The sequence below is a fragment of the Symphalangus syndactylus genome, chromosome 2 (assembly GCF_028878055.3).
Source record: "Symphalangus syndactylus isolate Jambi chromosome 2, NHGRI_mSymSyn1-v2.1_pri, whole genome shotgun sequence".
NCBI classification, from domain to species: Eukaryota; Metazoa; Chordata; class Mammalia; order Primates; family Hylobatidae; genus Symphalangus; species Symphalangus syndactylus.
Window position 1 is genome coordinate 135,460,865 of NC_072424.2, and position 11,702 is coordinate 135,472,566.

General features: G+C 47.5%; 1 protein-coding gene across 5 annotated transcripts in view; it reads left to right on the top strand.

Annotated features, from left to right (window-relative positions):
- The window catches only part of ZDHHC14 (zinc finger DHHC-type palmitoyltransferase 14), a 310,422-nt gene that overhangs the window by 228,249 nt on the left and 70,471 nt on the right, over positions 1-11,702 (top strand). For 4 of the 5 annotated variants that reach the window (XM_063632845.1, XM_063632837.1, XM_055268072.2 and 1 more), the window contains exon 3: positions 353-511. The exons of the other annotated variant lie outside the window; for it this stretch is intronic. In XM_063632845.1, the coding sequence (XP_063488915.1) occupies positions 353-511 (159 nt within the window). The remainder of the gene's footprint in view (positions 1-352; positions 512-11,702) is intronic. 5 annotated transcript variants of the gene reach the window in all.

Genomic DNA, 11,702 nt, shown 5'->3' on the forward strand with positions numbered 1-11,702 from the left:
AGCTGTGGCTCCCAAAGTGGCCCGGAGCCTCTCCTGCCGCCTACAGGGAGGGGAGGGGGAAGGAGGAAAGGGGTGGGGCTCCATAGGGAGGGCCTGGCTGGGCGGGGCCATGTGTGCTGTGCTCCATTGGCCAGAGCTCAGTCACGTGGCCCCTGCACGTGTGCAACGAAGCAGCCCTGGGCCCCAGTGGAGGGTGAGTCCCACAGCCCCGGCCTGAGTAAAGCGTGGGCACCGGGGGCCCTGCCAGCCACTGTGCCTGCTGCCCTAGAGCTTACACTGCAGGCGGATGGGTCCCGCCGAGGCCGAGGGAGGCTCTGAAATGTGTGCGCTCTTTCTCTTCTTTTCTCCACAGATATCGCAAACGGCACCAGTTCAGGGGGGTACCGCCCGCCTCCCAGAACCAAAGAAGTCATCATCAATGGCCAGACCGTGAAACTTAAATACTGTTTCACCTGCAAGATTTTCCGGCCCCCTCGCGCCTCCCATTGCAGCCTTTGTGATAACTGCGTAGGTGAGTAGTGCCTGGGCGGAGCCTGGCAGGAGCCCGGGTCCTCCGGGTGGGCTCTGCGCCTCTCCAGCCCCGCGCCATGGAACACTCAGTAATGGTTACTATTTCAGCGCATTTGCATCTTGCCACTGATTGAATTCACCGGGTCTAGAGTCACCAAATCTCTTTTTTATTCTCTTTACACCCTGCACCGCCCTAGGCTGCGCCTCCCCCAGCACAGGCACCAGAATGGGGTCCTCTGTCTCCCAAGGCTGCCAGGTCAGCAGGCACTTGAAATAAAGTCATGTCGCCCCCAGGCCCCTCGATTGCCGCAGGGCTGGCCACACACCCACGGGGGGCACCCTTGTGCAGTTGTTTGTCCCAGCTCCTCAGAGGAGCTGGGGGCGTTCAATCCCCAGTCCTTCTGGGGACAGGAAAAGAGGCAGGGTCCAGGAGACCTCTCCTCCAGGGGCTGGAGTTAGGATCTGTATTCTTGCCGGAGACGACCAAGGTCTCCCCTCTCTGCCTCCCAGCTTTCTCCAGGACAGGGTAGGGAAACAGGCAAAGGGAACTGAGAGCTCAGAGGTCTGCAGCTGTAAGGCTGGGCCCTACCACTGGCCCAGCACGGGCCTTCTACAAGTGACCCGAGCCTAGCCCCTGGGATTATTTGGCAAGCGCCTGTTGTCACTGCAGACTGAGAGCTGCTCCCCACACCCACAGACTCTCTTCTCTCTGTGGCTGGAGCTGCCTAGAGATGAGGTTGGCAAGGAGATGGCACAACACCCAAGTGACAGGAAGGGAAGCAAGGAGAGGATAAAAGCTTTGCCACAGTGGGGAAGACTCATGGCCTGCCTCTAGCAGAAGTGACCAGGGGTATTCTTGGGAGAATAAGTGATGGAAACCCTGTTACCTCATAACTGAAAGGATGGGAGTGCACCTCAGAACAAACCTAGCTTCCCTTAGTAACACAGCGTTGATTGCCAACACTCTTCGTGAGTCTTAGAATTTGTAGTCTTAATTCTTCTTGAGAAAAATAACATTTTATAATGTACGTCCTGCTGTGCAAAGCAGTCTTCTGTTTATTTGTCTTAAATTAACTTTACCCTAACTTTAATCATCTACAGTTTGCCACAAAGCTCATGTTTTCTCTATCAGGCCTCGTCTTGGTTTTCTTAATATAGATAAATTACTTTCAGCCTTGCCTCCCCAACAGAACAGTATGGAATGTGTTCTGTTTCTCCCATGTAGGAAGTAGCTGATAGTTAAGAGCACGGGATCTGGCACTGCACGGCCTGGGTTCAAATACCAGCTGCGTGACAGGCAAGGTACTGAAACGCTGTGTGCCTCAGTTTCCTCGTCTCTGCGGTGGGGTTGATAACTGCCTGCCGCATGGGATGGTGGAGAGAATAAACGAATGAACAGGTGGAAAATGCCTGGCATCTAGCAAACGCTCTGTAATTGTTAGCTGCTGTGTTCTTGTTACTCCTCCTCTCTTGATAGTTTTGATCAGCTTTCTCTGGACAATGTCTTGACCTTCCGTAGATGCAATGGCCAAAACTACACCTAGTTCTCCATGTGGGGGCACACCAGGGTTTCTACAAGGACACACGTCAGCCTTTGTTTGATTACCAATACCCTTCCTGGTGACACCAGCCCCAGTGTGCATTCCACACCTATCTTGGGGACAATTTAAGCTGAAGGAGCACAGCATCTTAAATATCTTTGGGGGAACTGTCTACCTGTAGGAGTTCTCAACACCCTTTCTTGGGTTGTAATTTTGACCTCCAGGCCTGTGACATGATGGGACAGTGTGTGTCTTACACTCATGCACATAAACTCTTCTGTCATTCTGCATGCCTTCTGGAGGTCTAATGCCTTATTCCAGACTGTATTTTGGTAGGTAGGGTGTTGTTATCTATAAAACTAAAGGTCTTACTGGGTACTTCCTTCTCTTTATCATTTATAAAACTTTTTACTCATTTCTAAACACCCCCAGTGTGCCCACTCATTTATCCTCTGTTTCTTGTCTCTAGGCTAGATTTTTTTTTTTCTTTTATGGAGTCTTGCTCTGTCGTCCAGGCTGGAATGCAGTGGCACGATCTCAGCTCATTGCAACCTCCACCTCCCGGGTTCAAACAATTCTCCTGCCTCAGCCTCCTGAGTAGCTGGACTACAGGCTTATGCCACCATGCCCGGCTAATTTTTTTTGTATTTTTCTTAGAGACGAGGTTTCACCATGTTGGCCAGGCTGGTCTTGAACTCCTGGCCTCAAGTGATCCACCTGCCTCGGCCTCCCGAAGTGCTGGGATTATAGATGTGAGCCACCGCTCCTGGCCTAGGCTAGATTTTTAATCACAGTCAAAATTTTCTTCTCAATCTCCTATAACTTACTATTTTAAAATTCCTTTTGGATTATTATCAGACACTGCTCTGAAAGTTCGTATAATCACATTTGTTCCCGCCCATTGCCCACAGGTGTATGTGTCCCTTAAAGAACCCTGATGAATGAGATGTAAAAGCCCCTTATCACAACTGTGCCTTTCCCCAGTGACGGTGTACTTCTGCATGTGTGAGTGTTGCCAATAGGATCCTCTCCTGTGCACTCTACCAGCCGTGAACCTAGGAGCCACCAGGCTATAATAGGCCAGGAGCCAGGCCTCCACCTTTCTGGTAAATCAAAGTCACAGTGGCCACCCAGCATCCACATCCGAACATGGTGGTGGTCTATGTATGGGAGACCCAGAACAGGAAAGAGAAAGGGAAAGGAGAGGAAGTGGGGAAGTTTGGGGTGGGATCTAGAGGAGGAAGGCTGGAGCCCAGGAGCACACCGCACGTTGCGGCCTCTGAGTGGTGCTCAGGGCCAGCTCCGTGGGGGACAGGTGAAGAAGTAGCATATGAGTGATCTAAAATAAAGCTGCCCACAGGGCTCCTCAAAACACCACCCAGTGATTGAAACCTGCATAGCTTCGGTTTTCCGGTTAATTATGGGACACTTGGGCCTTTGGTTGACTGATGAGCAGGACAGCAGATTGGACCTTCTGCATTCAGGAAAATAGAGTGGAAGGCAAATGTCTCCCACTGAGAAGGGTAACTGCAGAGTTAGCCATGATCTTATTTTTAAATGGAAAGTTTTTACTGAAAGAGTTATTTTTGCAGCAAGGGAAATAGCACAGTGGTATGCTGAAAGTGGAGGTGGGAACTTGTGGCTTCCCTTACCTTGTAACGAGCAGGTTTGAGCTGGTCCTTCCCAAGCACAGTAAATAAATGTCACTTTGCATGGGAGAGGAGAGAAGAAAAATGCAGCTTCCCAGGCCGTTCAGAAGAGCAGTTTTCTTTGTTAAATAAGTTTGAAAGTTATAGGGGCCTTTTTAGTTGAGGACTGAGGAAAGAACTTTCTCTGGTCAAACACAGAGTTAGTTGGCAGACCCCCAGTGGTTGGGGACCTGGCTCTGAGGACACACAGGCCAGGGCTGAATCCTGGTCCTCTCATTGAGCAATACTGGAACCTGGCAAGTTGTCCGAATGCTCCCAGCTGTTACCACATCTGTAAAATGGATGTGATCCTAATGCCACTCCCTCGGTTTCTTTTGAAGATTAACTGAGATAGTGCCCGCCACAGCACCCAGCACAGACAGACCTGTGGCACACTGGAGCCAGTAAGCGCATGGCTGTGGCCATTGATGTTCTCATCAGTGATGGGAATGCCGCCATCAGTGCTCCCAAGTAACTGATTACAACAAGAAGCGTCTTCACAAAGTAGTAGGAATCGCCTTGTTTCTCTGTAATCTGGAAGGATTTAGATGATCTGCTGTGATCGACGTGAATATATTTTCTGTCTCTCTCTGACTTTGTCCCTGTTGCCTGTTTCCGTCTGTCTGTTTCTCTGGAATCCTTGACCGTCTCTCTGGTTCTCTCTGAGTCTTGCCATCGCGTTGCTTCTGCACATGTGGAACACAGCATTTTGGGTTGTTTATTTATCCAGGCGGGCTTTGAGGTTACGGAATATTTTTAAACAACCAACAGCTGGGGCCAGGGAGCCACCTCTTCTCTCTCAGATCCTCATATCCCTCAAATCATTAAAGTGAGAGAAACTGAAGGAGCTGAAGAGGCAAAACATGGGCCTGTGAGACCCTCTCAGGCTCATTGTGTATGTTCTAAAGCCCCAGGTGCATGCTGCCCTCGTTTTTCTGACGGGGTAGGCCCTATGAGGGATGTCTGTCGTTTGGTGGGCCCTAGTCCAGCATCAGAATAGCTAGCAGCTTTCGCTGGAATGGGTATTTTTAGTACAGCCTAAACCTGTAATAAAAAGGGATTTACGTGTACTAGATTTTAATCACACACTGTGGACAAACTAATAAGAAAGTTTGCTAGACAGTAAGATGAAACACTGCCAGCATTTGCAAACCGGTTATACAAGAGTCTGCCTAACTCTGCCCAGACCCAGGCAGCTTAGCCTAGAGGCTCAGAGGTGGCCTCTGGAGGCAGCTGCAGCCTGGGTCCCAGCCCTGCTGTCCTGTCTGGGCACTGGGACTGTCTCTGCACCTATGATGCCACATCTGGAGGGGCCGTCAAGACGAAGGAAGTAGTACATGGAGCCCTCAGGCCATGCTAGCCCCTGGGGGGCACCGAGCAGCACCAGCCTCCTCCCACATCCAGGACATGGCCTGGTCCCTTGTCTTCTGTCCTGTCATTTTTGGTGTGGGTGCCACAAAGAACCTCCAGGCGCCCTCTGCAGGGACTCAGTGTCCAGTCGCTTTTATTTCTGGCAGGACTTTCCCCTCCTCTTTTAAATCCTTACAAGCTCCCTTTCTCATTCCCTCGCCTCTTTCTGGCTGTGCTCTTCCTCTCCCGGGCACTTGACTGCATCTTACTGCACACTCTGCCTTCTGTCCCACAGTGTCTCCCCCTTGTTGCTCTCACTGCTTCCTCTGTGTGTGAGTCTGAACTCAGACTGCAGATACCTTGTGTGTTGCATACACTCTGCTGTGCGCTGCCCTCAGCAACCCAGCCACTGCTTCACAGTTGTGCATTATTAAGAGGTTGGACATGGCAGAGATTTGGCCCTGCAGCTGCCTTCTGGTGTGGATTAGCACTTGGGAATGTCTTTGTAACTATTTGGGTATGATGAGGGGGCCGTTAGTTTCCCATAGGAAAGCAGGTCATTGGAGGGGGATGGAGGGAGCTGAGATTTGTATCCTTGTTGGAACCAAAACAAACAGGACTTTACTGATCATCCTGGTTTCCAGTATCTCTTCATTTCACCAACATTGAATAAGCATCTATGTGTTAGGCACTGTGACAATAGCTAGGTATGTGAAAATATGAGCCAGTCCCCAGGGATCATTATTAAGAGCAGACCAAGGAGAACTCAAGGCAGACAGTATTGTATTTACCATATTACACAGGTTAAAGAGTAATTTTATATTGGTTAAGAGTAGAATTAAGTCACCAACATTTATGCACCAAATAACATTGCATCAAAATATATAAAGTAAAAGTTGTTAGAAAATGCAACGGTAATTTGTTATACACGTAATGCTAGTGAGAAACAATAGCATACGTCTGTTTTTGATGGCTCAGGTCAACAAACTCTAAGTAGAGTATGCCAGTGTATAAGTATCATAAATGTACGTTGAACTTCGTTTTTACAAAGTGTACTTACCATGTTCAACCATTCATGAGACATTTACAGAAATTAATCATATTAAGCCCAAAACACTTTCCAACGTTCTAAAGGCAGATATCCCACTGAAAATGTCATCTGATGAAACAATAAAACTAGAAATGAATCACAAAGATAGAAATGCACAAACTTACCCAATTGTAATGCTTTTAAAAAAAACTTTAAAAAACTTTTATAAATCTTTCTAAAGAAGCTTTTTAAAGAGGCTTTTCATAAATCTTGGGTGACAGAAACTTCAAAACTGCGGTTGTAAAATATTTAGAAAATGGCAGTAAGAACAATGCAAAAGAAAACCATGCCATTCAGAATTATACATTTTAAACATGAGAAATAGTTAATCTAAGCAGAAGAGGAATTAACTAGAAGACTGTCGGGTTGCCGGTAGAATCAACAAGGAGGCTGGAGAATGAGGCTCAGAAACCAGGAACAGTGGAGGAGGCTGGGCAGCCCCGCACAGCCAGTTGCGTCTGCAGCAGGATGTTGCAGGAGGCAAGTGCCACAGGTAGGACGTTTGTGGCACCACCACTGAGTTCCCTCTGCTGCAGCTCTCGACTTGAAACTCTGACTGTCTTCAAAGACCACAACTCTGGATTCAGACACCTGGGTGGGAGCCCCTGGCCTGTTTTGTTTCCATGTCCAAGCAGACAGCCAGGCGAAGGTGGCGACTGCCCCACACTCAGCATCTATAATGAGGATGGGAGGGTGGGGCCCTGCCTCCCACCTATTTTGGGGTTCTCCCCAAACAGGAAGTTTACTTTAATGGTGGATGGCCAACAAAATAAAAATAGTTCAAAAAGTCTAGTACAAAAAACTGAACTTAGAAGCAAATAAATGAACAAAGCATCCATCTCCAGAAGGCAGAAAAAGAGCAGCAAACAAACTTAAGGGCAACTATAAGAAAACAATGACTTAGAAAACAACAACCAATAGGATGCCGAATCTAATTCTTTAGAAAACAACCAGCCAAGGGATTAACGTCTGGTAAGACAAAGAAATTAACAAAGTGCGAGTAACAGATACAAATGAAACAAATATAGGTGAGATTGTTTTCTATAGTTATTGGGAAATACATTATTTTGCCTGTTGTGTTAACTCTATGCCAATTGATTTGAAAAATCTCAGTGAAACATGATTGTATAGGAAAATGGGCCAAGGAATGAGTAGAAAACTGGAATTGATTACTAGCCATGAAAAACTGAAAAGTTTGATGAAGAACCAAGTGAGAAAGGTGCTGGGCCCAGACAGCTTACTTCCTATGTTCTGAGTAGTGTCTGAGAGCTTTGGAAAGGTTGAATGGTTTTTCAGTTCATTTCACCAAAATAGTATAACCCTAACACCAAAACCTTACAAAAATAATATGCAAAATAAAACCCCCACCCTAATTTATAAACATTACAACAAGCCAACATGAAGACATAGCAAACTTAATCTACCAGTATAATAAAGAATTAGTCATGACATGGAAGGATGTATTCCAGGAATGTGATTATTTTTTAATGTTAATAAAACTATTAGTATATCAATAGATCAAAAGATAAAAGGTATATATGATCATGATAATAGATACTAAAAAGGGATTTGATAAAATGCGACATTTGTTTCGTATTTTTTGTGACAGAGTCTTGCTCTGTCGCCCAGGCTGGAGTGCAGTAGTGCAGTGTCGGCTCACTGCAACCTCCGCCTCCCAGGTTCAAGTGATTCTCCTGCCTCAGCCTCCCGAGTAGCTGGGATTACATGTGTGCACCACCACGCCTGGCTAGTGTTTGTGTTTTTAGTAGAGATGGGGTTTCATTATGTTGGCCAGGCTGGTCTTGAACTCCTGACCTCAAGTGATTGGCCCACCTTGACCTCCCAAAATGTTGGGATTACAGGCGTGAGCCACCGCACCTGGCCGAGACATTCATTTCTAGTTGTAGAACTCAGTGTATCAAGATTGGGAGGTATGGTAGGCAGCATTCTGGCCCTCATGACTGCCCCTTACCCTCACACCCCCCTGGGTTGCTCCGATGGTTAAGTCACCTTGCTTGGCAAAAGGGACTTTGTAGATGTCATAAAAGGTGACTAATCAGCTGACTTGAGAGAGTTTATCCTGGATTATCCAAGGGGCCCAGTGTGATTCCAAGAGCCCTCAAGAGCAGAGCTGGAGAGATGCTGTGCAGGAGGCCTTGGTGCCCTTTCAGAGCAGGATGGACGGCAGTGAATCCTGTCTCCAGCACAGAGCTCAGGAGAGGCGCTGACTGCAGATAGAGAGGCTCCCCCCTGGCCTTGGCGCGCTGGGCTCCTGACCCACAAAAATCACGAGATAATGAGTTTGTGTTGTTTGAAGGACCGTCATTTGTGGTAATTTGCTATCTAAAACTATTGCTATGTGATTAAAAACTAATACAGAAGAATATTTCTTTAACATTATGTTAAAAAGGAAAAAGCTAACATTTTCTCTATAGCAAAACACTGGCATGATTTACATTAAAATTAGGAACAAATTAGGATGCCTAGTATCATTGCTAGTATTTTACAATATCTTTTCTAATTAATGTGGTAATGTAGGAAAATAAACACAAATATGTAACTATCAAAAAAGAAGAAACAAAATCACCATATTTTGTAGCTGACAAGAACAATAATAACGGTACCAACAAACATTAGAACTATTTTTTTATGTTTAGTAGGTTTATCAGTTACCTAATAAATACATTAAAATAGCATACTATGTATCAGTTAGGATTTGTAATAAAAATCAAGACATGTACTCTCCACAAATTTATTTAAATTTAATGAATTATGAGTCGGGGGCAAGATAAAATAGCTGTGAAATGTAATTAGAAGAATATACAAACAACAAACAATAACATTTCAAACCTAGAACAATGCAAGGAAACATGCACTATTTGATATTATGAAGTCCTGTGAAGTCCAAAGATGAGTTACAGAAAGTGACTTCAGGGCCCACGCACATGCTCTTGTGTGTATGTGCATGTGTGTAAGTGATTTCTTCATTGCCCATGTCTGTATTTTCCAGATCTCCAAAGTGACCATTAAAATGCACTATTCTTGGTAGGCAGCGTCTTCATTCTGGCTGGGGAAGGCGGAGATAAAGAATGCATTCAGGGCCAGGCACGGTGGCTCACACCCGTAATCCCAGCACTTTGGGAGGCCAAGGCGGGCAGATCACAAGGTCAAGAGATCAAGACCATCCTGGCCAACATGGTGAAACCCCGTCTCTACTAAAAATACAAAAATTAGCTGGGCATGGTAGTGCACCCCTGTAATCCCAGCTACTAGGGAGGCTGAGGCAGGAGAATTGCTTGAACCCAGGAGGCTGAGGTTGCAGTGAGCTGAGATTGTACCACTGCACTCCAGCCTGGGGACAGAGCGAGACTCTGTCTCAAAAAAAAAAACAAAAAAAAAATGCATTCAGGCTGGTCATGGTGGCTCATGCCTGTAATCCCAGCACTTTGGGAGGCCAAGGTGGGCTAGTCACTTGAGGTCAGGTGTTCGAGACCAGCATGGCCAACATGGTGAAACCCTGTCTCTACTAAAAATCCAAAAATTAGCACCTGTAATCCCAGCTACTAGGAAGGCTGAGGCAGGAGAATCGCTTGAACCTGGGAGGCAGAGGTTGCAGTGAGCCGAGATGGCACCACTGTACTCCAGCTTGGGTGACAGAGCAAGACTTCGTTTCAAAAAAAAAAAGAATGCATTCAGTGCCACCGGGAGCTGTGTGCAGGTTCTGGGAGAGTGCAGATTCCCCAGTTGGTCCCTATGCTGAGTTGCCAAGGCTAAGTAGGAGTTACAGTGTGTAGGCTACCCGGGGCACTGAACGGAAGGACAGAAGCTCAGGGATGTTCAGGGGAGGCAGGGCATCCAGCCTGGCGGGATGTGTGAAAGCGTCAGGAAGGCTGGGCTCCTGAGCATACAGGGAGCTGCTTACTCTTTACCCGCCAGGAGGATGCTTCCTCTGAGGTTTCTGGAGTGTTCCGTACCCAGGCTGGGTTCTGCTGCTGCTGAGGGCACCAGCCCCTTCATGCTAGCCTGTCAGTTTTGTCTTAGTGTCTGGAGTTGAGTCCTTTCTTTATGGTTTAAGCAACAGGTCCTGTAACTAAACTTAAAAATCGATCAAACAATCTAATCCATGCTTTTGGGTCCAAGCCACCAGTCATGTCTGTACCCTCTGCTAGTCACTGAGCTCTCTGAAAAGTACCTGCACACCCCAGGCTGTGGGGCCATCGTCCCCCTGGGTGTCTGCAGTGGATGTTGCCGTGGCTCACCGCAGGGTGGGACGTCCACAGTGCTTCATGGCAGTGCCAGGGCCCAGGGCTGGACATGGAGAGTCAGGTGAGGAATCCAGCCGTCTCTATGGAACGCTTTGTGAAGCAAGCATTTACGATGAATCCAGAGGCATTTATGGAGTGGCTGCTATGTGCAAGTAGAGGGCAAAGAAATTTCACACAGGTTCGTTCCCTGCCCTTAACGAGTTTTCCACGTAGTTATGAAAAGTTAACTAACATCATAAAGAAGTATTTGACAAGGTTGTAGCACTCAGGATGGTCATTTTAGACCAATTCCCATAAAGGGGAGAAATGAGAGGAAAGGCTGAAGAAATTAGCTGGCAGCCACACTGAGAGGTCCTTGGACGCCCATCTAGGAAAGAGGGACTTGACTCAGCCGCTGAAGCACGATGTTTGAACAGGAGATTGAGAGGGCTGGAATTCAGCCCTAGGAGAACTGATCTGGCATCCGACTATAAAGTGAGTTGATGACAGGTAGTAGGTAGCTGTGGTCTGCTGATGCCGTATTACAAGCACCCTCAAAAACCTCTGTGGCTCTTAACAAGCAGCATTTCTTTTTCTCGTGTGGCTGTGGGACATCTGGGGCAGCTCTGGGGATTGGGCAAGGCTCGGCCCTGGGTGTTGATTCAGGTTCAGGTCTCCTCAAATGTTTTTCCAGGACCCAGGCTGAAGGGAGGGCAGCTACCTATGGTACTGGCCGCCATGGCCTAGAGCTGAGACATGCAGTATCCCTTACAACCTCTGCCTGTGGCGAAGACTCCATTGCCCAAGGAAGGCACGCAACACGTCAGTGGCACAGGGAAGGGCACGCCACCTCAAGAGGGAGAGAAGTGAATACATTTGGCTCTCTGTATTCATGGGTTCTACATCCATGGATTCAACCAACCTCAAATCAAATATACTAAGGGAAAAAATTATGCCTGTACTGAACGGGTACAGGGGAGGCTGAGGTGTGCAGATGGCTTGAGCCCCGGAGTTCAAGACCAGCCTGGGCAACACGGCAAAACTCCATCTCTACAAAAAATACCAAAATTAGCTAGGCGTGGTGGCGGGTGCCTGTAAACCCAGCTACCCAGGCGGCTGAGGCAGGTGGATCACCTGAACCAGGGAGGTTGAGGCTACAGTGAGCCTTGATCAGGCCTCTGCACTCCAGCCTGGGTGATGGAGTGAAATCCTGTCTTTAAAAAAAAAAAAGGCCGGGCGCGGTGGCTCACGCCTGTAATCCCAGCACTTTGGGAGGCCG